The sequence below is a fragment of the Papaver somniferum genome, chromosome 2 (genome assembly GCF_003573695.1).
Source record: "Papaver somniferum cultivar HN1 chromosome 2, ASM357369v1, whole genome shotgun sequence".
NCBI classification, from domain to species: Eukaryota; Viridiplantae; Streptophyta; class Magnoliopsida; order Ranunculales; family Papaveraceae; genus Papaver; species Papaver somniferum.
In genome coordinates, this window is record NC_039359.1 from 147,158,966 (window position 1) to 147,186,360 (window position 27,395).

Sequence of the window (27,395 nt, forward strand, 5' to 3'; positions counted from 1 at the left end):
TTATCTGTGGGAGACAAATTTATCCTTTGATAGACCTTTCTGTGTGAGACAGATGTGTTTATTATCAAGTCTGCGATTTTGGGTTGCATCAACTCTTGGTTGTGGGTGAGATCATCTAAGGGAATCAAGTGTGTAGTATCCTGCTGGGATCAGAGGCGTAGGACTACAACTGTACCTTGGATCGGTGGAAGGATGATTGGGGTTCAACTATAGTCCAGTCTGAAGTTAGCTTGGAGTAGGCTAGTGACTGTAGCGGCTTAATACAGTGTGTATTCAAACTGGAATAGGTTCCGTGGGTTTTCTGCATTTGCGGTTTCCTCGTTAACAAAACTTCTGGTGTTTTTGTTATTTCTTTTCCGCATTATATTTTATATAATTGAAATAATACAGGCTGTGCGTTCGTGATCATCAATTGGAAATCCAACCTTTGGTTGTTGATTGATATTGATTGATCCTTGGAGATTGGTCTAAGGTACCGTCCAAGTTATTCCTTGTATTTGATAAAGACTCGCTATTGATTTTGGCTTGAGTAAAAATCAAATCAAGAGAGAGATATTAACTCCTTGAGATACTTTTATCTAGATTGAGTCTGACTGTCTAGTTGATTCTCTAACAAAGTATTTCGGAGTTAGTCCATACAGATTGCTAAGCGAAATATTGGGTGGTGTTGTTAGACCCCCGCTTTTTCAGCTACTAAGTTATATAATCTGGTGAGGCAGTAAGTAGAACAACAAGGTATTAATTCATTCTCTATTACTCGGATTGAATCTACCACATTAAATATTTCTTGCGGTGATTCAAATACGGCAAATCAACGTTCTTTCTCTAATACTGGCAATGGTAATGGTACCAAGAAGCATCCACGCCCATTATGTGATTACTGCACTAAGCATGGATATACAAAGCTTACATGCTGGAAGCTAATTGGATACCCAAAGAACCCACCAAAGACACGAAAACCAGAATCCCATGCATATGCTGTTGTTTATCCTCCACCTGCTGCTCCAGGTATCACTACTGCTCAATACGACAAGCTTCTTTCTTTGCTTGAGCTAGACACTGCAGGAAATCACCCCATTTGCCAACTTTGCAGGTATTATTTTATGCTGCTCTTCTAATATCTGGATTGTAGACAGTGGTGCGAATCACCATATCTGTTCTACTCTTTTTTTTCATCTTATACTTTAGTTCCGAACCCAATCACGGTTCAATTACCAGATGGATCCAACATCTCTGTGACTCATATTAGGACAGTCAATTTATCTCGCATTATTCAATTGCTTGATGTTTTTCACATTCCAACTTTTAAATTTAACTTACATCTTTAAGTCAACTTACAAGCACCGTAAATTGTTGTATCTAATTCTCACACGAGTCTTATATATTCCAGGACCGTCAGACGAGCAAGGATATTGGATGGAGTAGGAGAATCGCTGGACGTTACCATTTTATTTTTCAACCATTTGTTTCTTCTCTATCTACAAATAAGGCAGTCGATACATGGCACTGTCATCTAGGCCATCCAAGTGTGGATTGTTTTGATTTTTTAGCTCACAATTTTGTTTACATTCGTTCTTCGTTTAAAAACTTGTTTGATGTACGCCCAAGGTAAAAACAATCTCTTCTTAAGTTTAATAATAATATTTCTTTATCTACACATCCTTTCCAATTGATTCCTACTGACGTTTGGGGACCTTTCTTCACTGAATCTTTAACTGGTGCCAAGTACTTTCTTACAATTGTGGATGACTATTTTAGATGTACTTGGGTGTTCCCGATGAAAGTAAAATAATTTTTTTTGAAGTTTCTCAAATAATTTTTTCTTTGTTGTCAGAAAATTTGGGCACAAAATCACCAGCATATCCTCATGTATTAACACATTACTCATTCCTTAACTACAGACATTTAGGTATGATAATGGATCTGATTTAAATCAAATGGACTTCAATCCTGGTTTCATCATAATGGGATTCTCCATCAAACCAAGTGTGTATACACTCCCCAATATAATAGTGTTCTTGAAAGGAAACATCGTCATTTTCTCAACATTGCAAGAGCCTTAGAATTTCAAGCAAACTTACCCATACGTTGTCATGTACCTTTTTATACCACGTTGGCTTCAACAAGGGAAATGCCCGTAGTATTCTATTTGAGTGCCTCTGTAGTTATTGTTGAGTGGTCAGTTAGTGAGTTATCTAACCGAACAGATGTCGACACGTGTTTAACTTAGAATGGTCGATGCTAGGGATTATGAGTGGAGAGTATTTATGCTGTAATAGAGAGAGAAAGAGGCAACTAGGAAATGAATGAACTCCTCCCTTTGGCTGTGTTCACCCGAACCAGATTATCTTCATCTTCTTCTTTTCAATTCGTCTAGTTCTTCTTCCTCATTCGTCTAATTCTTCCCTACCCTCTCTGATACTTCTCTTTTCACTGGATTTGTAACTAAATTGTACTAAGAATAGTACATTTAGTATCTCAGAGCCGTTCTATCCTTCAAACAATGGGTTCCAACAACTTTACTATCAAAGAATTGTCTGATTTTCATAGACAAAATTTACAGAAATTCACTGATCTAGACACTAAAATAACGAAGTTGAGTCAACAATTATATGAACAATCAACAGATTCAAAAGCCTTTCAAGAGAAAACAAATAATAGTTTTGAGAAGACGAGCAACAGTTTTGATTTACTAGCTAGTCAAATGGCTGAGCTAATTCAAGCTTTTAGACGCAATAATGGCGATCCAGGAATTTTGGGTACACATGGATTTACACCACCAGAAGGTAATGAGTTTGGCCATAACTTTGGAGGAGAAAAATCTCATGCTAGACAACAGCGTACCCCAAAGCTTGAATTTCCTAGATTTGACGGGGAGAATCCGCGTGGATGGGTTCAAAAGAGCGAAAGGTATGTTCAGATCCACAGTATTGAGGAACATCAGAAGGTCAGTGTAGCTTCTATTTACCTTGAACGTAAGGCCGATAAGTGGTTTCTTAACTTTCAAATTGGTAAACTGTTTTTGTGCTGGAAAGAGATATATGAAGGTGTGTGTGCTAGGTTTGAGAATCATGTAGATGATAATTTTATTGGAAGTTTTAATAAATTGTGTCAAATCACCACTGTAGAAGAGTATTTTGAACATTTTGAAGCTCTCAAGGCTCTTATGTTGAGTAGTAACCCTCATTTGACTGAACAATACTTTGTGATGAGTTTCATCAGTGGATTGAAAGTTGAAATTAAAAACTCTGTACTTATGTTTTGCCCGGCTACCCTTTTACAATCTTTTTCACTAACTAGAATGCAAGAACAGAAATGTTCACAACAAGCTAAAGCCACAAAACCATTCCAAATATCTTTTAACAACTCATTTACCCACAACAGGACATATCAAACTACTACTCCTCAATTTCCACCCAAACCAATTCATACCATTACTACAACTACTTCTCTCTTCACACCCAGATCTGGAAATACAACTCTTAAATCCAGTCCCCAATACCACCCATAAAAAGATTGACTCAGGAGCAAATGAGGGCAATAAGAGAGAATAGTTTGTGTTAGAATTGTGATGTAGTGTACTCTCCAGGCCATATTTGCAAGAGGCAACAATTATTCATGGTGCAAGTAGAACAACCAGAGTCTTCTGAAGAAGTAGAGGAAGAAATTTATGAAAAATTTGTGGAATCCCCAGTAGACTGATATGGAAATATCCCTCCATGCCCTTACTGGCAATGTGAATGGAGATACCATTAGGATACCATGAACCATTTAGAGGCACAAAATATAAATTCTCATTGACACTGGAAGTACCATAGTTTCATTGATTGTACATTAGTCAGAACCTTAAAATGTCAGGTGAAACAAACAACTCCCATGTTGGTTACTATGGCTAATGGAGACCGAAATGTCAGTAGTGGGGTTTGCTCTCAGCTGTATTGGTCAATGCAAGGTCACAATTTCTTTGAAGACTTAAGGATGCTACCCTTAGGAGGGTGTGATATGGTACTTGGTGCTGACTGGCTGAGGAAGCAGGGTGACGTCATGTTTAATCTCTCTAAACTATGCATTTCATTCAATTACCAAGGAAAGAAGATTACTCTGCAAGTCACTACTGAGAAGGTATCACTCAAGATGATGAGTTGCAATGCTTTTAAAAAAAAAATTATCCAAGACTTCGCATGGGCTTATAGGGCATATTTCCTCAATATCACTCTCTGAAATTCCAAACACAGTTCCAGAACCCATTACACAACTCATTCAAGAATTCTCAGATATATTTGATGAGCCAAAACAATTACCTCCCAATAGGAGTTTGGATCACCCAATTTCCCTTAAACCAAACTCAGAGCCTGTTAACCTTAGACCATATAAATGCCCCTACATACAAAAGGGAGTTGTTGAACAATTAGTCAAGGAGATGCTAAATTCTGGGGTTATACAAAACAACCACAGTTCATTTGCCTCCCCAATATTACTGGTCAAGAAGAAGGACAATTCATGGAGATTCTGTGTAGACTATAGAAGGCTTAATGAGATTACTATAAAGGATAAATTCCCTATACCTATCATTGATGAATTGTCGGATGAGTTACAGGGGCTTGTCATATTCTCAAAGATTGATCTCAGGGATGGATACCATCAGATCATAGTTTATGGGCCAGACATTTACAAGACTTCCTTCAGGACTCACCAAGGGCATCATGAGTTCAAGGTGATGCCCTTTGGACTCACAAATGCCCCAACAACATTTCAAGCACTTATGAATGAGATATTCCAACCTTATCTGAGAAGATTTGTGCTAGTATTTTTTGATGATATTCTGGTTTATAGCTCCTTAATGCAAGAACATTTAGAGAACCTTCAAATTGTGTTTTCCCTACTGAGGAAACACCAGCTCTATGCCAAGTTATCAAAATGTTGATTTGGCCAAAAGGAGCTGGAGTACTTGGGCCACATTGTCACAGCAGATGGGTAGCTGCAAATCCCAAAAAAATTACTATTATGCAGAGTTGGCCATTGCCCAGCAACATCAGAGAGTTGAGGGTATTTCTAGGCCTTACTGGGTATTACAGAAAGTTTGTCCAGGGGTATGGAGCCATATGCAGGCCACTCACTAATCTCTTGAATAAAAACTCCTTCCTATGGACAGAAGAGGCTACTAAGGCATCTGAAAAATTGAAGCTTGCCATGTCCCGTACTCTAGTATTAGCACTACCAAACTTCACCAAGAAATTTATTGTAGAAGCTGATGCAAGCAACAACTATATTGGGTCAGTCTTAACCCAAGAAGGCAGACCCGTAGCTTATTTCAGCAAACCATTGGGACCTAGAGCCATGGCTCTATCTACTTATGAAAAGGAGTTATTGGCTGTTGTAATGGCAATAACAAGATGAAGACATTACTTGCTAGGGGGTAAATTCATTATTCGGACAGACCACCAGAGCATTAAATATTTCTTAGAGAAGAAGATAACTACAGTACTGCAACAAAGGTGGTTGATGAAGTTGCTTGGCTTTGATTATGAGATCAAGTATAAGAAGGGGACAGAGAACATTGTTGCAGATGCACTTTCAAGAAGGCCACATCCAGAAGCTAGCTCCAATGCAATAGAAATTTCAAGACCACAATGGACTCAAGAATTGGTCAACAGCTACTCTCAAGATACAAGAGCACAACAACTCATTTCTCAGCTACTTTTAGTGCCAACATCTGTGGAGCACTATACTTACACTGATGAGGTGCTAAGGTACAAGAGCATATTATATGTGGTAAGAAGCAACAACAGCAGAGCTACTATCTTAGAGTCAACTCATGCCTCAGCCATTGGTGGGCACTCCGGAATACAAGCCAATTATATGAGGGTTAAAAGTTACTTCTACTGGCCAGGTATGAAAAGTATGTGCTCTCTTATGTCTCTTCTTGTGATGTATGCCAAAAAAACAAGGGAGATCATCAGTTCCCAAGAGTGCTGCTTCAACCACTGCCTATTCCAGACCAAGCATGGCAGCACATTACCATGGACTTTATTGAAGGCCTCCCACTGAGTGAAAGAAGAACTGTCATTCTTATGGTGGTGGATAGGCTAACTAATTATAACCATTTTATTGGATTGCAGCATCCGTACAGAGTAGCTATTGTGTCCAAGGTATTCTTGGATCAAGTATTTAAATTACATGGAGTGCCAGCCTCAATTGTATCAAACAGGAATAGGGTAATCAGAAGTAATTTCTGGTAAGATCTCTTCAAGGCACTTGGTACTAATCTAAATTTGAGTACATCCTACCACCCCAAACTGATGGGCGGATAGACAGAGTGAATGCATGTCTAGAAAATTACTTGAGGTGTGTCACAGGTCAATTGCCTAAGAAGTGGTTTCATTGGCTAGCTCTAGAAGAATGGTGGTATAATACAAGTTACCACAGCAGCCTGAAGATGACACCATTCAAGGCTCTCTATGGGTACAATACTCCACACCTAGCTTTCCCAGCAACAACAGTCACCTCTGTAGCCGCAGTAAAGAATTACTTTAAAGAGAGAGATGCTATGCTTGATCTCCTCAAGGAAACACTGAATAAGGCACAAGAAATGATGATTTTTTTTGCAGACAAGAGCAGAGTAGACAGAGTTTTTGATGTTGGGGATCAAGTCTATTTAAAGCTTCAACCTTACGGGCAAGCATCAGTTGCATTGCGCAAGAATTTTAAGCTATCTGCAAAATACTATGAACCATTCACTATTTCCCAGAAGATCGGAGCAGTGGCTTACAAGCTAGATCTACCATCCAGTGCTAGAATTCATCATGTGTTTCATGTCTCCCATCTGAAGAAACAAATTGGTCAAGCCATCATTCCTTCACCATCTCTTCCCATAGTGGACCATGCAGGCCAGATCATAATGCAACCTGAGAGCATTTTGGACACCAGATCAATTACTCAGAAGAACAAGGAATTATTGCAGAATCTAATTCAGTGGACAAACTCATCTCTAGAATATGCCACTTGGGAAGATAAATCCAACATTGCAGCCCACTTCCCTGAATTCATGGCAGTGCATTGTCCATCTTTGATCCTTGAGGACAAGGATCAGTTTAAGAGGGGTGTAATACCTTGTTATACCACGTTAGCTTCAGCAAGGGAAGTGCCCGTAGTATTCTCTTTGAGTGCCTCTGTAGTTATTGTTGAGTGGTCAGTTAGTGAGTTATCTAACCAAACAGATGTCGACACGTGTTTAACTTAGAATGTTCGATGCTAGGGCTTATGAGTGGAGAGTATTTATGCTTTAATAGAGAGAGAAAGAGGCAGCTAGGAAATGAATGAACTCCTCCCTTTGGATGTGTTCACCTGAACCAGATTATCTTCGTCTTCTTCTTTTCAATTCGTCTAATTCTTCTTCCTCATTCGTCTAATTCTTCCCTACCCTCTCTGACACTTCTCTTTTCACTGGATTTGATAGCTAAAATTGTACTAAGAATAGTACATACGTTTTTGGGGAGAGTGCATTTTAGCTGCTACTTATATAATCAACAAACTTCCTACACCAGTTTTGTCTCATAAATCTCTGCATGAAATGATTCTACATGCACATCCAGATTACTGTTCTCTTCGAGTTTTTGGTTGTCTTTGCTTTGGAAGAAACACAAGAATATCTCACAAATTTGATCAACGTGCTAAGCCAGGTATGTTTCTTGGATACATTTATGGACAAAAGGGTTGCACGATTTGTGATCTTGAATCAAAATCCATCCATGTAACTCGTGATGTAGTGTTTCATGAAAATATCTTTCCTTTTCATGAATTTTCTGCTTCTCAATGTTTGTATGTTCCTGTGTCAAACCAACATTCTGAGTATACTAACTATGACACAATACTTAGTCCTTTGTCTTTCACACAACCACACTATGAAACATCCAACCCCACGCAGTCTCATGATTCTTGTTCAATGCGTCATTCTGAACAATCGCATCTTTACAGGAATTCAGATCTATTCGTTGCACCAAAATCTTGTCATTCCATGCGGTTCAAAGGGCCACTCATCTACCTATCAATCTTCAGATGCTCATAATCCTCCAGTGCACCCATCGGCTGTAGCATCTCCAAGACAGTCGTTTGATACCGAGCACACTTATACATCTCCATCTGACATGACACAACCTATTCCGGCTATTTCTTTACTAGAATCTGCAGTACCTGTAACACATACTCGTCCATCTTAGGTTCGTGATCCACCATCATATTCAAAGGATTATCATTGTTCTGCTGCTGCGAGCAAATCAACATCGCTTTATCCAATGACAAATTATTGTCTTTTAACAAATTCACTCCATCTCATCATGCGTTTCTAGCTTCTGTTATTCTTACTGCAGAACCCAAATCATTTTCTCAGCAAACAAGTGCCCTAAATGGCGCGCTGCCATGGACAAGGAATTCATGGCTTTAGAGGCTAATAATACTTGGATACTTGTCGATTTGCCACCTGGTAAAACATCCATCGATTGTAAATAGGTTTTTAAAATAAAATTTAATGCTGATGGCTCTATTGAGCAATATAAGGCTCGTCTTGTAGACAAAGGTTACACTCAACAAGAAGGCATCGATTACGACGATACTTTGCACTAGTGGCTAAATTGGTCACTGTCTGTGTAGTAGTATCTATTACATCTATCAAAGGTTGGTCTCTTCATCAATTAGATTTTAACAATGCATTTCTTCAAGGGGACCTCGATAAAGAAATTTATATGAAGATACCCCCTGGTTTAGCACGCAAAGGTGAGTCTAAAGTTTTTAAACTCGAAAATATATCTACGGCCTTAAACAAGCCTCTCGTCAATGGTTTGCCAAACTATCTTCGGTTTTACTATCTGAAGATTTTCAAAAATCGTTGTGTGATAATTCAATTTTCACATATCATCAGGGTACAAACTCAATTTTTGTTCTTGTCTATGTTGATGACATCATTATCACTGGCACAAATAATACCTTCATTAATTCTCTTAAGTTGCGTCTTGCATCTCATTTTTCGATCAAAGATCTTGGTCGTTTACGATATTTCTTAGGTATTGAATTTTCTGGATCTTTAAAAGGTATTTTTTCTATGTCAACGTAAATACGTTCTTGATATTTTTAAGGACTCTGACCTTAAAGAGGCTCGTGTATCGGCTTTTCCAATGGATACACATCTCAAGTTGCTTCCTATTAACAGTGTGGAATTAAATGATCCAAGCTCTTTTCGACGTCTCATTGGTCGTTTTTTATATCTCACTGTCACTCGTCCTGACATCACATTCTCAATCAATTTTTTGAGTCAGTTTCTGCAACATCCAAGATCAGCTCACATGGATGCTGCTTATTGTATCCTACGCTACCTCAAAGGAACTATTGGACATGGCATATTTCTGTCCTCATCCAATTCTCCATCTCTCCATGGTTACACAGACTCTGATTGGGCTGACTGCCCAATTACTCGACGTTCTACCACTGGATATTTTGTTACCATAGGCAACAACCCTATTTCTTGGAAATCTAAGAAACAACCTACATTGGCTCGTTCATCAGCTGAAGCTGAAAATCGTGCTTTGGCCAATCTAACAGCCGAGCTTCAATGGTTAGTTTACCTTTTCAAAGATATGCACATCTCGTGTCCACTTCATATCACTATTTCTTGTGATAGTGCAAGCAACAATTCACATTGCTTCAGTCCTCTGATCAGCTGGCCGATGTTTTCACCAAGTCTTTGGGAGCTCCGCAATTTGGTCATCTATAGGGTAAGTTGGGCGTTCGTTCAGGCTCTACCTCTCCAATTTGAGGGAGTGGGAGTTGGGGTGTGGGGTGCGGGGGGTATTAACTTTATCAGTCTCTTGATAATCATCCCACGTACAAGATGTCACATACACAAGATGTTGTAGCATATTAGTCTTCTTATTCTTCTGATGTAATAAATGTTAGTCTTCCTATTCTCTAGCTCATTAGGTTTAGTTCGTCTATTCTTTAGCTGCAACTATTCTTTTGCCTTTTCTATTGTGTAACTTTATCTCTAAGCTTATGTAATAGTGTGTGTATATATATATATATAAATCAATGACACAAATCTCAATTCAGTACAGATGTATGAGATACAAAAACCCTAAACAATATTTCTTCGCGTTCCGTTTGGGAATGTATACATTATGTCGTTTGGATGGCCTTTCTAGCGATATTACTAGGATAGTTAGCTATGGACGCATGAAACATTATTAGGATGGTCACAAAACAAGTAGCCCCTAAAAAGCTCACATATAAATCTATAAGATTGAACTTTTTAAATTCTTAGGGGCGATCTTAAAACTCAAACTTAACTAGGGTCTTTACGCCTCAAATCTTGAACTTTATGCAAACAAAATCCAAACAGATCAAACAAGATATTATTACATACCAGAAAAGAAAACATGATAATACAATTACAAACTGTTCCACAATATTTAGATGGGTGCCAAAAACAAATGAACATGTAACCTTTAGCATTATTCCACATTATTATTATGTACTAAACAACCCCAAAAGAAATAAGCAGGAGCGTAAACCTTCACTAAGGGGAAAAAAAAGACAACGAGAAACCTAATCTCTCCCCACTCTGATGCATCAGCCTCTTTTGATCATGCGCCGAATACGCCCACGTATATATCATCTGTACACCGTGGGAACAGGCTAGAAAACGTATTTTGATTATGTCATAGCTGTTTTATATTAAGCCGGTAGGACAATCAGTCCACATCTTAAGGATGAGCTGATAATGCAGTTTTTCAGCTTTTCTTCCGTCATCTTTTTATGCTTTTTCACCTGAAAAAAGTCAAAACTTCTTAATATACCACCTCTATAAATATAAACAACCAGAAACAACCCTCGCCTATAACTTCTAATTATGGGATCTGAAATGAATCCCCGTAAACTTCAAGGACGGCAAAACCCACCTCGTAAGAAGAGGTTATTTTTGTGTTGTCTATAAGAACCGTATATGTGTAGTATTACTAAAAAAAATGATACATTTATTGTTGATATTATCACTACTATTCATCTAATTAGATTCCACGGAGGATAATGTATGACCACACACCACACCACACCCTACCATACCCATTTTTTTTTCAAAAAAAAGAAGAAGAAAAAACCGTGAAATTTTCTTGGTTTATGAACAGTTCAGTTTTTGTTTTTCTCTTTGAAGCATATTCAGTTTTTGTTGAATGAATACAGCTTAATTAGTTCTTAATGGATGAGAAAAAAATAGATTAAATTTTTTGATGGGTCTCCAATTGTGAGATGACATTATTTGCAATTTACAGTCACCTATTCCGGTTTTTAATTGTTAATAACTTTGAAAAGTTTCTCTAAGTAATTAAAAAAGTAAGCTCGTGTTACTCATTCTATGAATTATGAACTAATGTAATGTCGGTATCCTAACTTCTTACTCTGGACTCTTACCACTGAAGTAATAATATTTAAGCACATCATTTTCTCTGTTTTCTTTTTGTTTACCAGTACCCAACATTATAGTCACTATCTGGGGTCTTTAACCAACGTGCAATATGAGCCAACAAACTCGTAAGTTTGAAAAAAGTTACCTTGATGAAGACCGTGCTTAAGAAATGTTGGGGTTTAATTTGTTCCACAGCAGCATAAGTAATCTCAAACCCTGTAGCTTCCATCACGCGACAAATGTCGCCTCCGTTCACACCTTTGCATGTTACCTTCACTATGAATCTTTTCTCATCCATTTTCTCTATGTCAATCTGCATGATTAAAAATAGAGACGATTAATTGAAATAGAGTGAGTACTCGTTAATCACATATATACTGAACATATTCCTTCCCACGGACACATAAAAGATTACTGTGCAATATAACTGACATTAAATTTCGTTAAACGATAAAGGAAATCAAGAAATGATATCTCAAACATTAAACGCATCAAATAGAAATCTAATGAAACGACAGTAACCGAAAACGAAAGTATGCCAAGTCCTTGCAAAAGAATCTTTTCATTTTTGATACATAAACACCCGTGCATGAATAAATAAATTATGTACCTCGATTATCTGTGGTTTGGGTTTAGATGCATTGACTGGACTGTTAACTCTTGGACGAGTATCATCATCAGGATCATGCTCAGCATCTTCATCTTCCTCCATAATGTCATTGTTCATTGCTCTAGGTTGATGTTGTGATTGTTGTTCTTTAAGTTCCTTTTGTATCTTCGCTGTTTCTTCTTGCATATTCCTTAAGTAAGATAGCGCGTCTACTAATACTGATCGTCTATCAATCTGTAACATATATACCATTAGAATAAAATTATTTAATCTCCAAAATCTTAACAAGATCGTGTATCAATATAATTATTATTTTGTTTTGATAAATATTAATTAGTTTACCTTTGTGATATTAGGAACAAGGCCACGTAAAGCAAGTAGTTGTTGACTAATCCTTTCCCTTCTATTCCTTTCCGAAACTAAATTTTTACAACTTAGTGGTCCTCTTTTACGTTCATCATCTATTTCTTCTTCCCCGTCATCTTTTGGCACAGTACTAGTAGTAGCAGCAGTAGTGGTAGCGGAACTTTGGTGTCGCTGGGTTGATAATTTAGTCCGTTTTTTGATATTGTTGTTTTTTTGCTTCTTCTGCCGCGGTTGTTGAGGAACATCAGAAACTGATGATGACGGACAAATTATGACTATACTGTTACTATTAGGATCTTTCTCACATTCTGCTTCATTATCAACCGGTTGATCAAGAATAACTTCGTCCTGACAAGGAAGAACAGGGTGATGATAGTGACCTTCAGGTGGAGAAATAATGTCATTATCAAAATCATGAATATCGAGTAAAAACGGTAAATCTAACTCAGGTGAATTAGGAAGAATATTGCATTCCGAATAAGGATGCTCGTAATCCATGTTTGCGCTAGTAGTAGTGGTATTTGCAAATTGGAGAAGGTTTTCATCAAGCATTTCAAGATCTTGAAGTTGTTGAGGCTCTTGAGGAATAATGCTGGAATCATCTAAATCTAACCATGAAGAAAATGCATCGAATATTATTGATTCTAGGTTATTCATGGATGCTTGATTCAATTCTTCATCCAAACTACAAGCACTCAATCCCCCCTCCATATTTGTTTTTCTTTTGATGGGGTGGTCTGTCCATTCTCCCTCCACGTTAAGAGTAAATGAACCTAAGTTTTTTTGTTTTTGTTTTTTTTCATCTTGAAAACAATGGTGAGAAATATATAGAGAAATAACGAAGAAAAGTCCAAAATATATAGATATTTTCACCCATGATTAATCTCTTCCAAGTCGTTACTATCAGAGTTCACACAACCTTCTTCCATACTTGATTAAAATTTAAGGGTAAAAACTCACGGTTCTAGGTTTAGGAATTTAGGAAAAGTGAAAATAAAGTTCACATTCTGGTGGACGCTAATTTTATTTTTGAAATAAAATAAAATTATCTTTATATTGAAAACAATTACAAAGGGGACATAATTTTATAAAGATAATTAGCGTGGTGGACGCTAATTAGCGTCCAAAAACGGTTTTATTAGGAATTGGATACCTAATCCATCCCCTTTGTAATATTATCTCCCCTTTGTAATTGTTTTTCAATCACTCTATCTCCCCGTTTTGGTATCAGAGCCATGTAAAAGGGGAGATAAAGTGCTAAATATTAGTCGCAGTGAGCTCGTAGTTAAATAAAATCTCTTTAAAAAATTAGAGGATTGATTCCTGTTGACCGTTTACAGCTTTATAAACCCTAATTATGGCTAGCTTTGTCAGATCATTTTCAAAGAAAAATAGTTTGAAAAATAAAATAATCCTTAATTCAGAAGAGGTCATAATGCATGACATTGAAAAACAATTACAAAATTGGAATATTCCTAAAGTTCCAGTTAATGAAGTATATAAGAAAGGATCTTTTCAATTCAGAAGCGGCTACACAATTAAAACTGTAGAAAAGACCATATCTATAATTGATTCGAATGATAATTTTGAGCTTTTCTCTCCTAGAATGATAGAAGATCATAAACAAAAAAGATTTAATTATCTTCATATAGGCTTAATCCAAATAGCCCTAAAACCATTGACAAGGACAGGATTAAATAATTTTGTACTCTTATGTGTCAGGGATTGTAGACACAATAAATTCACTGATTCATTATTAGGAATTATTGAGTCCACCTTATGTGAAGGTCCAATTTATTTTAATTGTTTCCCAAATTTTTCGGTGTCTCTGTCTGATCCAGGACTCCTTAAAACTCTAACTTTAAATGTTAGAACACAGGGGTTTGATATGGTCGCAGGGTCGCAGAACTTAGCCATTGTGTATAGAATATATTATAAGGTTATGAATATCTTATGTCCTAATGCTCAAGTTTATGACACAAAAGGTCAGACTACTCTTTTTCATACCAATATTGGTAAAGCCCATACAGTTATTCCCAGAACCATAAAGTGGGATCAGATTACCCTCCCTGAAAAGTGGACTTTACAGGTAGAAGTTCCATCAAAGCCTTGCCAAAACCAAAATCTTCAACAAATAATTGAATATGAAGATGGAGATGTGGAAATATGATAGACGCATTTATGTGTCTATTTTGATCTCTTTTATGTATTTTATTAGTACCCATTTGTTCTTATTATGGTGTTTTTATGTTTGTTTAGGTGTTTTTGGAGAAACTACCCTTGTATGGAAAGAGTTGCTCAAAAAGTGATGATTTACACCCCGGAGAAAAGTATTAAAGGCACCCCAGAAATGTCCTGGAGACGCCCCAAAAATGTACCGGAAACGTCCCAGAAATGTCCCGGAGGAAACCAAAAAAATTACTATTTCAACCCAAAAATTACTATTTCAGCGCAAATTACTAAGGGGACACCAAGACAGGATAGGGGGACACCCCTCTTCTTCATTTGAATATCGATTTTGGCGGGAAAAATGTTCACAACACAGGAGAATTTTCGATCGAAGAAATGAAGTAGTGGTAGGTCGATTCAATAACTGCATTTTCGTATAGAGATGTGATATAGGTTGAGGAACACAATATGGGTGACGGAATCGGTCAATTTTGGCTAAAATTCCTGGTTCGATTCACCAAACCAAAACAGAGCAACACGCACTGTAAGACAGCTCAAGTGTGTTTCTGTTGTGCATGGAGTGATGTGGAGGTGCGGGAAAGCTTCTGAGGCATGAAGAAACTAATTTGGAGCGTTTTGGGAGCGAGTTAACGTGTGGAAATTCTATAAATGGTAAGTATTCTCATTTTTGGGCAGCAAAGAATAATCGAATTAAAGAGAAAATATACGCAATCAATGGTCGGATTTCTTTCTCCAAAACACTATAAATACAAGTATCGGTCATTGGGAAGAGGCTGTCGAGAGCTGGGAGAGAGTTAGAGACGTAAAAATTAAAGAACCAGACGCTGTGAAGAAGTTCCTGCTGCTGCTGGAACTGAAGAACACGAAGAACATTGGACGAGACAGGAAAGTCGTTAAAAACTGTTGCTTTATTGCGACACTTTTCCACTCCTTTCCGCGACTGAGTCGTTGTACCAACAACACTATATCTGTGTCGTTGATTCTGGACGCCTTCTGTGGGTCGTAGAATCCTGTTTTATACTATTTACTTATCTTTCTCTTCATTGTAAAACACTTTTGAGCATCAATGAAATTCTTTGAGAGGTTTTCCAATATGATGAGCGACTAATTCCCTCGTAACCAAGGCAATGGAGGAAGCTATTCACGCAACATAAATGGGTAACTATTTCATTTAATTATATAATTCACCTAATCGCTGCTTTTGCAGAGTTTTAAATTATTTGAATGATTGTCTTAATTATTTGTTATTCAGTTTGATAGGTTATACTTGGTTAAATCTCTTGATAATCTATGCTTAAAGTTTACAAATAAAATTTGAGAATTTGTATGATTGATAGTGGATTAAAGATAAAAGAGGACTTAAGAATAGAATAGAGTTTCGAAATATTTATCAATCAATTTTGCGTAATAGTGGAATCTAGTGTCTTGGTTACCTCTCGCACCCATTGTTAATATTTTTGTATATATATTTTTAAATCTAAAAATCCATTATCTTTACAAGTCCGAGCAACGAACTTTTACTACCACTTTCAAAACTACAACAAAATGGCGCCGCCGACGCGGACTTGTATATAGATTGATTTATTTTTTTTAGGTTTATTATTTTTTTTTAGAATTGTTTGTTACTTTTTACGTTTCTTTTTGTCTTTATTTTGCAGGTTCAAAGTGAAAACTAAGGACTTGGAGAGGAAAAATCTTAAAGCGAAAAGAGAAGAAAAAAAGGACAATTTTAGGATTTAATTTTTAATTTGTAATTTTTTTAGAGTGTGTGAGGAAAACTGTAAAAAAAAAATTTTATTTATTTTGGACTTTGGACTTTAAACAATTGGATTTTGTTTTTTTTTAACCCTACGGAAGGGTATTATTATTAAAAAATTTTTTATTATTATATAAACTGTGTGCAGGGAAGGACGACGATTACTATATCGTCTCGGCCCCTCGGGTTCGCACACGGCATAGGAGTCGTGGCCCAAGTCGACGACAACGGTTCATCGCCCGTCTGGTACGGGAGGTAAGTCCAATCGAAACACCCGCGAATCTCCTGCAAGCGGGTTACTGTCTGCCTTAAGGTGATAATTGTTTGAGGACGAACCGGACTGTCTTTATTTTCCTAGTAAAGGGCAAGGCCCGGCCTAAACAAGATAAGGGTTCGGATTTCATCAACGCTCCCTTCTTGCCCGCCTTAGGAAAACGAAACCTAACGCGAACCCAAGCTTTAAAATTTGGAATAGAACGAGACCGATAGGGTAACGAGCTTAATAGGAAACTCGTTCGAAAAATATTGGTTGCTCTTTAAGCACACTCCAAATTTCATGATGGTTTCTGTGAGTTGAATGCGTGACTGCGCCGCCTTGTGATAGCGGTGAGGCCTTGGGTATCAAAGCTCCACTGAGCTTCCCTCGCCTCAATTCAACTTACTTTGACCCGGATTGATTCCAGAGGGGTTTGCTCAAATTGCAACGAATTCCCTTTCGAAAGATAGAAGCTGGTCTAGAAACAATCTAAGTGGAGCCATCATGCTTTTTGTTTGCTAGAAATCTTTAGGTTTGTTTTGGTGGAGTCGAGTCGGCCTTGATTGTGGTTGTGTAGAATTCCCTTGCAATTAAGAATGTCGAACTGGTATGATAGAAGCCAATACAATGAGTATCGACCTGAATTTGAATATGGACATCATCAGTCTTATGACCATGGTGGGAATAGTAGTTGGGAACACCAACCTTTTCAAGGTTATGGTTCATACCATAGTGAGCCCAATTACTATCCACACACGAATTGGTCTTACGAGCATGAAAATCAGGAATATTATCGTACTAGTCATGCGTTTTTGGAAAATTTACATAAAAACTAGTCCTGATTATGACATTTCTAAACCTGTTCAATCTCTAGAAGAAACCTACCAACAAATTCGAAGGGAGTATGAACGTGCAGTTAGTTCAAGAGAAGAGAGTACACAATGGTCTAAGATATTCAATGAGACTTGTGAACATATAAGTGTTACGCTCAGTGAAATTCAAGCACGTTAGAGGCAGAAAATGAACAGTTAGCTAATGCTGCTCGAAATAATCTAAATTTCCAAAATAGTGTTTCCAATTCTACCCTTGATATCAATAGTGAATATTTGCCCAATCTAGAGGACGAGGTTAGAATAAAAGACACTACTTATTTAGATAAGGTTCAATCATCTTTGTACTATTATGATGATGAGGATAGTAGTAATGAAGAATCTGAAATATGTAGACATAGTGATCAGGAATATATTAATCCAATTGAGCTTTATAATGATTATATTATTTCTTGTTCAAATCCAAATAATTTTTATGATTATTCACCTATTCAAAAGGACGAGGGTTTGATTAGGGATACCACCGTTTTAGACGATGTAGTTTTTCCTTTTGATTACGAAGCCGATAGTGGTTTAGAGGAACGGGTTCATTTCGAAAATACTGTTTTAGAGTCTAGCGACTTAGAAACAATAATCTTGGAAGAAGAATATAGACCCGTAGATATGAGTAAAGATGCACTACCTGATAATAACTTAGAAGAATCTCTAGAATATTTTAAGGACTCTGAATATACGGAAATTCAAGAAATAATTAGAGGTCTATCTAGAGACACTGAAAACTCTAAGTTTGGGGGTGATTATCACTTCCCTAGTGCCTTACCTTTAACTCTCAGAAATTCCCCACACTTAGGACTTGATATCTGTGCCTCGACCATTTTACAAGATTACCTTCATACTCGTTTTCCCGAGCCTAATGATGTCCATGAAGGAGTTCAGTTATTAGAAACCCATCCTCTGGTTGATGTGGTTTGCCCAGGCTATGATACCCATATTGACTTTGTTTTCCCACCAAATAGTTTTATTCCAACTGTGGGAACGTTTATATTCCAAATGTGTCGAATATTAAGTTCTGAGACTAAGCCTAAGTACTTTAGGTTAATAGAATCGACACATTTTCCTAAGAATGACCACTACTCTCACTGTGGTCAACTATGCAAGTCATATCCGCAATTATTTAGGTTATTACTTCGTGATTCTAAGTTCGTATTTGAGTTTTTCCAGACTCTAGGACCTAGTAATTTGGATCCAATCTATGAAGAAACGCAGCCAATGAAAATATTCTATTTAGACCCTTTCATAGAACCTGAACCTGAACCGCAATTAACGATAGTTTTCAGGAAAATAGGTAAGGGCATGTTTTTGTTGTCCATATTCTTGGTTCATTGTAGTTTCCTTTGGTCAGCTCTATTTCGTTTTGAAGACCCACAGTTATTCCGACTGTTACTTTATGGTTCGAGTTGACTAATCCTTTCCTAAGTCTGGCTGAAGACTTTAAACTTAGCACTTCTTGGGAGGTAACCCAATCTCATGCAACCCGGTAATATCTTTCCTTCACTCTTTTGCTTCAAATAATAACTGTCTCTCCTTGTGTATGCTTTTAATTTCATCTTTAGAACATTGAGGACAATGTTAATTTTAAGTTTGGGGGTATGGGAGAAACTCTTTAGTTGCAATAAAAAAACTCCAGAGCCTAGAAATTTATGCCTATTAAGGATAGCACTAACCAATCTAAGTGGATGGAAACATTTTTCTTTTAGGAGTTGAGGAACCAATCTGACTAGATGGAAACATCTATAGAGTCTATTCATAAAAGCACAGAGCTCAGGTGTTAGAAATAACATGATAGTTTCGCCATATCTCGTTGAGTCCTTTTCACTTTCTATTTTTTCTTTTATTTCAAGTGATTTGGTGGGGCACACGATTCAAGTTGTTACCTTTGCTAGGGTGAAATAGAGTGACTGAGTTACCTTTTCAAAAAAAAAAAAAAAGACCAGACCAGTTAGATCAATCGGAATAAGTATTAACACTTGGATAGAAATATGCGTGTGTTCTCCCTGTTTCCGTCGCCTAAGCAAGCATGGAATGCAGGACCCGTGGGAACTATCGTGTAATCTGCTGACAAGAAGCATGCGCTTGGATCAAAAAGATCTAATCATGTCGTTAAGTTAAAAAAAAAAGGGTTATTGTTCTGTGTAGTCAACTGCTGGTTCCCTTGTATTTGCCAGTTTGTTGATCTAGATTTAAGTTATTGACCGCTGGTTCCCTTGTATATGCCAGTGTGTTAATATTAGTCAGAGCGGTATCTCAGTCATTTAGGTTAGGTTCATCTTGGCAGAGGCCTTCAGACAGATATGGGAAATACCGTTCGCTTTTCAACCATCTACATTTTTCTTTTTCCATCTTCTTAATCTTTTCATGTGATTAGTATGACTCCGAGTATGATGTCCATCGTGAAACTATCTTAGTAGAGCTCTGTCCCTTATATGAATTTTAGTATGCTTGAGTGCAAACTCGTATACAGCAATTGGAATTTCGCGTCAGGGTACTTCCTCCTGTAATTAATAAGTATGCCAACCAAGGAGGTTCTTTAGTGCTTTCCAAGATTTTTCGTAGATAGCTAGGGTCTGGAGTATTGGTTTTTGTGGGTACACCTCTGATAAACCCACCCGAGATTAACTCGGTCACTTTTCAAGAATAAAATTTGCTCGAGGACTAGCAAATAATAAGATTGGGGGTATTTGATAGACGCATTTATGTGTCTATTTTGATCTCTTTTATGTATTTTATTAGTACCCATTTGTTCTCATTATGGTGTTTTTATGTTTGTTTAGGTGTTTTTGGAGAAAATACCCTTGTATGGAAAGAGTTGCTCAAAAAGTGATGATTTACACCCCGGAGAAAAGTACTCAAGGCACCCCAGAAATGTCCTGGAGGCGCCCCAGAAATGTACCGGAAACGTCCCAGAAATGTCCCGGAGGAAACCAGAAAAATTACTATTTCAACCCAAGAATTACTATTTCAGCCCAAATTACTAAGGGGACACCAAGACAGGATGGGGGGACACCCCTCTTCTTCATTTGAATATCGATTTTGGCGGGAAAAATGTTCACAACACAGGAGAATTTTCGATCAAAGAAATGAAGTAGTGGTAGGTCGATTCAATGGCTGCATTTTGGTATAGAGATGTGATATAGGTTGAGGAACACAATATGGGTGACGGAATCGGTCAATTTTGGCTAAAATTCCTGGTTCGATTTACCAAACCAAAACAGAGCAACACGCACTGTAAGTGAGATCAAGTGTGTTTCTGCTGTGCATGGAGTGATGTGGAGGTGCGGGAAAGCTTCTGAGGCATGAAGAAACTAATTTGGAGCGTTTTGGGAGCGAGTTAACGTGTGGAAATTCTATAAATGGTAAGTATTCTCATTTTTGGGCAGCAAAGAATAATCAAATTAAAGAGAAAATATACGCAATCAATGGTCGGATTTCTTGCTCCAAAACACTATAAATACAAGTATCGGTCATTGGGAAGAGGCTGTCGAGAGTTGGGAGAGAGTTAGAGACGTAAAAATCAAAGAACCAGACGCTGTGAAGAAGTTCCTGCTGCTGCTGGAACTGAAGAACACGAAGAACATTGGACAAGGCAGGAAAGTCGTTAAAAACTGTTGCTTTATTGCGACACTTTGCCACTCCTTTCCGCGACTGAGTCGTTGTACCAACAGCACTATATCTGTGTCGTTGATTCTGGACGCCTTCTGTGGGTCGCAGAATCCTGTTTTATACTATTTACTTATCTTTCTCTTCATTGTAAAACACTCTTGAGCATCAATGAAATTTTTTGAGAGGTTTTCCAATATGATGAGCGACTAATTCCCTCGTAACCAAGGAAATGGAGGAAGCTATTCACGCAACATAAATGGGTAACTATTTCATTTAATTATATAATTCACCTAATCGCTGCTTTTGCAGAGTTTTAAATTATTTGAATGATTGTCTTAATTATTTGTTATTCAGTTTGATAGGTTATACTTGGTTAAATCTCTTGATAATCTATGCTTAAAGTTTACAAATAAAATTTGAGAATTTGTATGATTGATAGTGAATTAAAGATAAAAGAGGACTTAAGAATATAATAGAGTTTTGAAATATTTATCAATCAATTTTGCGTAATAGTGGAATCTAGTGTCTTGGTTACCTCTCGCACCCATTGTTAATATTTTTGTATATATATTTTTAAATCTAAAAATCCATTATCTTTACAAGTCCGAGCAACGAACTTTTACTACCACTTTCAATATTATAACAAAATACAGTTTACATCTTTCAGGAAAACTAGGCTTAAGATATCAGAATGCGAGGGAAGTGCACCAAGGCCATCTGTAGCATCTTCTTCTTATACAGATCCTATTCATAATTTTATAAATGACCCAAATGATATTATTATAGAAGGAGTTAAACAAACTGCGCATCAGGTTAATAAACCTTATTATAAAGTAGAAACGCCAAAATCTACGGTTAGAAATATTCCTGAACAAGTAGAACCGACGTTCTCCGATCTAGAATTTGAGATAAATGTGATCCAAAAACCATCATTGGATTTACAAGAACTTCGAAAAGAGTATCATAGTTTAGAAAATACAAATAAAAGGGCTTGGTTTGAATCCAACTTTAGTTCTAACAGAAGAACAAGAATATATAAAACTTATGCTCTATACTTAAGTCATAATAAAAATCCAAACCCATTTTTCACCTGGTTCGAAGATTTTATCAAAACTTACAATTTAAATAAATATAAGAGATCGCTTAATATGTTGGAAACCCAGTTTCAATCTTATATGACAAAAGATGGAAATGTTATTCAGTCAATCCATCCACAAGAAGTAGTCCTTGATATCAAAGGTGTTATAGCATCCCCATACAAATTAGAACATAAGGGAACTGATTCAGTAGCTAACCATAAAGATATTGGTCAGTTAATAAAACAAAATAACTACACCAATTTATATTTACATTCAATAGGAAAACAAACGACAAGAATTAAAGGCTTGTTAAACAAGGATAAAATCCAACATATACAACCTAATGAGCTTAAACTTAATCCGGCACCATCTAGTGGATTATTATTTAAACCAAACCCAATAATAGATCCAAATGTCTTCAGGTTTTCCAACCCAGATAATAGCTTTGTAGATGCACTAGTAGAAAAGCTAGGAAAATTAAGCTTATCTGCTTCAGGACCATCTAAAGCATCCAAACAATCAAAAGAAGGAATAAATGTTATGTCCAAACACGAAGAATACAATGATATATATATAGAAGAACTGGAAGAAATTTTTCATTCATCAAATTCTGGTAATATTAACAACAATTCTGATGACATTAATAAAATATCTTTGGAAAAAATAAATATACACCGACAGTTCCTACTAGAAATTATTACCCTAGACCAACACCGGTAGATTTACAACTGGAAGAGGATTATAATTGGAATCAGACTTCGTTTGATGGAAGATCCATAGTTGAGTGGAACATAGATGGTATGACGTAATACCAAATAGTAAATATCATAAGACAAATGTCGATCTATGCTTCTGCTTCTAGACTCATTAAAAACCCAGAAAAACAAATTGTTGAATCCATAGTTACTGGCTTTACTGGCCAACTTAAAGGATGGTGGGATTTCCATATGTCCGACCAGGCAAAATATAGCATTTATATGGCAAAGAAACCAATCAAGCTAGAAGATGGTACTGAATACTCTCAAGAAGATATTGTTAGTACCCTACTTTATACCATTGGCCTGCACTTTGTAGGAAGTAATAGCCAACAAATGGAAAGATCTAGGGAATTACTTATTAATCTTAAATGTCCCACCCTCTCCCATTATAGATGGTACAAGGATGTATTCTTCTCAAAATTGTTTAGCAGAGAAGATTGTTCCTCTAATTCTGATTTTTGGAAAGAGAAATTCGTCTCAGGATTACCCCCTTTGTTTGCTGAAAGGGTTAGAAATAAACTAAAATCAAAAAATATTCAACAACGTATTGAGTATGGCGAATATACCTTTGGCCAACTATCTTCCGAAATTGTATGTGAAGGTTTAGCTTTATGCTCAGACATAAATCTACATAGACAAATACAAAATAATAAATTATCTAACATACAAGAGTTAGGTGATTTTTGTGAGCAATTTGGATACACTAATACACCATCCGCGTTATTATCTAGGAAGAAAGGTACTCGACCACCTTCCCATAACAATCCTAAGACTACTAGGTATCCCAATAGGTATCCATTGAAATCTAAACGACCCAATTTTAGGAAAAACAACAATAAGACACAACAATTAAATAAAAAGACTAATAAGTCACTTCCGGTCTGTTAAAAGTGTGGAAAAATTGGGCATTATAGTAATAAGTGTCGTACAAAACAAAAAATAAATGAGCTTAATCTAGACGAAGGTCTCAAACGTCAATTAGAACAAGTCCTCTTAATGGATTCCGATCTATCCGAAGAGGATGAATCATCCTCCTCAGAAAATGATTCAGGGACAATTTCAGGATTGGAGGATGATGAATGTACAAATGGTTGTTCTTGTAAAAATTGTTTTCATAAACAAATATCTAGTCTAGGAATTAATGTCCTCACCAATGAAGAAAATTTTATATTAGAGTTAATTGATAAAATTGAAAATCCAGAATCAAAGCGAATAGCTTTAGAAAAATATATTGAAGTAGCTAAAAGAGCACCAAAACAAGAGAAAATCGAAACTTCTTACAAACCTTATAGTTTTAAGGAAATAATGGCAAGAGTAGAAAATCATCACATTAAAAAAGAACCATCAGTCAATGATCTTAGGGCAGAAGTTAATCAGGTTAAAGAAGAATTAAGAAGTCTTAAGCAAAGAGTCCAGATATTGGAACTTCATAAACCAGTAGACTGTGAGTATGACTCACAAGAAGAAAACTCTTTTGATGAAATTTTACAAAACTACCAGGCTCATATTACTACACATATAGATAAACCAGAATCACCTACTAATAACCAGGATATCGAAAACATGCAATTCATTAATATAATAGATAAAGTAATCACTCAAAAGTGGTACACCTTAGTCACCCTAATCATAGGAAAAGAATACCGTTTTGAAACTATGGCACTCATAGATTCGGGTGCAGATCTAAACTGCTTAAATGAAGGATTAGTTCCCACAAAGTATTTTAGCAAAACAACCCAAGTTCTTAATACTGCAGATGGAAACAAATTGATAATTAATTACAAATTATCTGATGTGCGGTGTGTAATAATGGTATTTGTCTAGCGACACCATTTATCATGGTAAAGAATTTATCTCAATCCTGCATATTAGGGACTCCATTCTTGAATATGTTATACCCGTTAAGTATTAACAATACGGGCATTGAAGCCCTCATTCAGGGACATAAAATATTATTTGAATTTGTCTCTGAACCTAGGCAAAAATTTATTAACCAGGTTCAAGAAAAAATCAAGCACAAAGAAAATTTTTTGTTCTTCTTAAAAGAGGAGATTCAATATAAGCAAATAGAAGAGAAACTAAATTGCCCAAAACTCCAAAAAAAATCAATGATTTTAATGATCTTCTAGTGAAAGAAGTTTGTGCTGAAATCCCAAATGCATTCTGGGAAAGAAAACATATAGTAGAATTACCTTATGAACCAGATTTTTCTGAAAAAATGATTCCAACAAAAGCCAGACCAATTCAAATGAACAATAGATTATTAGAAATATGTAAATCTGAAATTCAAGATTTACTAGATAAAGGTTTGATTGAAAAAGAAAAGTTACTCTCCTTGGAGTTGTCCTGCATTTTATGTAGAAAAAGCAGCTGAATTAGAAAGAGGAGTTCCGAGATTAGTCATCAACTATAAGCCTTTGAATAAAGCATTAAGATGGATTAGGTATCCAATTCCTAATAAAAAGATCTTTTAGATAGATTACATAATGCTGTCATATTTTCAAAATTTGACTTAAAGTCAGGATATTGGCAAATTCAAATCGCAGAAAAAGACAAGTATAAAACTGCATTTACGGTTCCCTTTGGACATTATGAATGGAATGTTATGCCATTTGGTTTAAAAAATGCTCCATCAGAATTTCAACATATTATGAATAACATATTTAATTCTTATTCAACTTTTACAATTGTATACATTGATGATGTATTAATATATTCTGAATCAATTGAGCAACATTTTAAACACTTATCAATATTCCTCAAAATAGTAAAACAGGCCGGATTAGTGGTATCTGCAAAAAAGATGAAAATATTTCAAACCCAGGTTAGATTCCTTGGTCACAATATTAATAAAGGTACTATAATACCTATAGAACGGGCTATATCCTTTGCTGATAAATTTCCTGATGAAATCAAGGATAAAAAACAATTACAAAGATTCTTAGGAAGCTTAAATTATATAGCAGATTTTTATAAGGATTTAGCTAAGGATAGCAAACCTCTATATGCAAGATTACGGAAAAACCCTGCTAATTGGAGCAGTGAGCATACAACTGCTTTATAAAAATCAAAGCTAAAGCTAAAGAATTGCCATGCCTAACTATAGCGAATCCAACAGCCTACAAAATAGTTGAGACTGATGCTTCAGATGTCGGATATGGAGGAATCCTTAAACAAAGGATTCATAATAAAGAGCAATTAGTAAGATATACCTCAGGTGTATGGAAATCGGCACAACAAAATTACTCAACCATTAAAAAAGAAATATTGGCAATAATTCATTGTGTTACTAAATTTGAAAGTGATTTGTTAAACCAGGAATTTCTTATTAGAGTGGATTGTCAGGCAGCTAAGGAAGTATTGGTAAAGGATGTTAAAAATTTAGCCTCTCGGCAAATTTTTGCAAGATGGCAAGCCATTTTATCAGCGTTTGATTTCAAAATTGAATATATAAAAGGTGAAACTAATTCTCTACCTGATTTCTTGACTCGTGAATTTTTGCAGGGGAAGCATGGACTGCCAGATAACTAGGGGAAAGGCTCCTCAATTTTCTTACCCATCTCCTAATAAAAGGAACAAAAGTAATCCTATTATGATTAAAGGAAACCCAAATAAGGGAAAACAATATTCTTCTTCAGAAGAAAAGTCGGCATTTATAATGTCCACATCAATACCGCTTTTAGCGGTAGAAACAGAACATGCTAACAGAGATCCTGCAGAAGTTGCAAGCATGTACTTAAAAGAGCATATTTTACCACATTATGGTAAAACTAGAGAGTTTTATGAAACAATACTCATAGAGACAGGATCTATCCTTTTAACACATAACACGGCCAACAGTAATGGTAATGGTCCTCCTGCGTTCTCCAAGCTTGTTATTCTTAAGGTATTATCATACCGAGATTGGGGAATGAACCCTCATGGGTTAAAAAAATTCAATGATCACCCCCATATCAAACCGAGATCATATTCTTATACTGATTATATTAAAGCATGGACACATATTTTTTGCTATCAAACTCAGAGATTCTCTCATTCCTGGTATATTGGTTTAAACTCAATACAATCAAAGAGCTACCAAATTGGTTCAGAGCATGGCTAAGTAGCTGGGGGCCATGCCCGGAGATTTTACCTGCATATATTGTGGATATGTTAAATAAGTTTATCAAGGCTAATAGCCAATCTTATGATATAAGAATATTAATGCAGTGGTTCTTTATACTGTATGAAATCCCATGGATTCTAAGATGGAATTATTCAATTCCACAAGATAATGATCCTGATTGGGATTATATCCCTTATTTAGAAAAGAAATTATATATCAAATGGTGGGATAGATATAATGCAGCACATCTACAACCATCTACATTTAACATGCAGTTTGTTGCAGCTCAGCTTATGGTATCGGCATCAACCACCTCAATGCCGATGGAATTCTCAA

At 36.3% G+C, this 27,395-nt stretch overlaps 1 protein-coding gene across 1 annotated transcript; it reads right to left on the minus strand.

Moving 5' to 3' along the window:
- Window positions 1–10,442: 10,442 nt before the first annotated feature.
- Window positions 10,443–13,192, minus strand: LOC113354087 (transcription factor bHLH93-like). Its single transcript, XM_026597526.1, has 4 exons — window positions 12,402–13,192; window positions 12,060–12,293; window positions 11,595–11,762; window positions 10,443–10,815 (listed from the first exon to the last, which is right to left on the minus strand). Exons 1-4 carry the CDS (start codon window positions 13,134–13,136, stop codon window positions 10,723–10,725), a joined length of 1,230 nt encoding a protein of 409 aa, XP_026453311.1. The 5' UTR covers window positions 13,137–13,192; the 3' UTR covers window positions 10,443–10,722.
- Window positions 13,193–27,395: the final 14,203 nt, after the last annotated feature.

Coding starts and splice junctions, on each gene's coding strand:
- LOC113354087 (XM_026597526.1), bottom strand. CDS start 13,136: ATGGAGGGGGGATTGAGTGCTTGTAGTTTGGATGAAGAATTGAATCAA. Junction 12,294..12,401: donor TTGTTCCTAATATCACAAAG/GTAAACTAATTA, acceptor TATATGTTACAG/ATTGATAGACGATCAGTATT. Junction 11,763..12,059: donor CCAAACCACAGATAATCGAG/GTACATAATTTA, acceptor TTAATCATGCAG/ATTGACATAGAGAAAATGGA.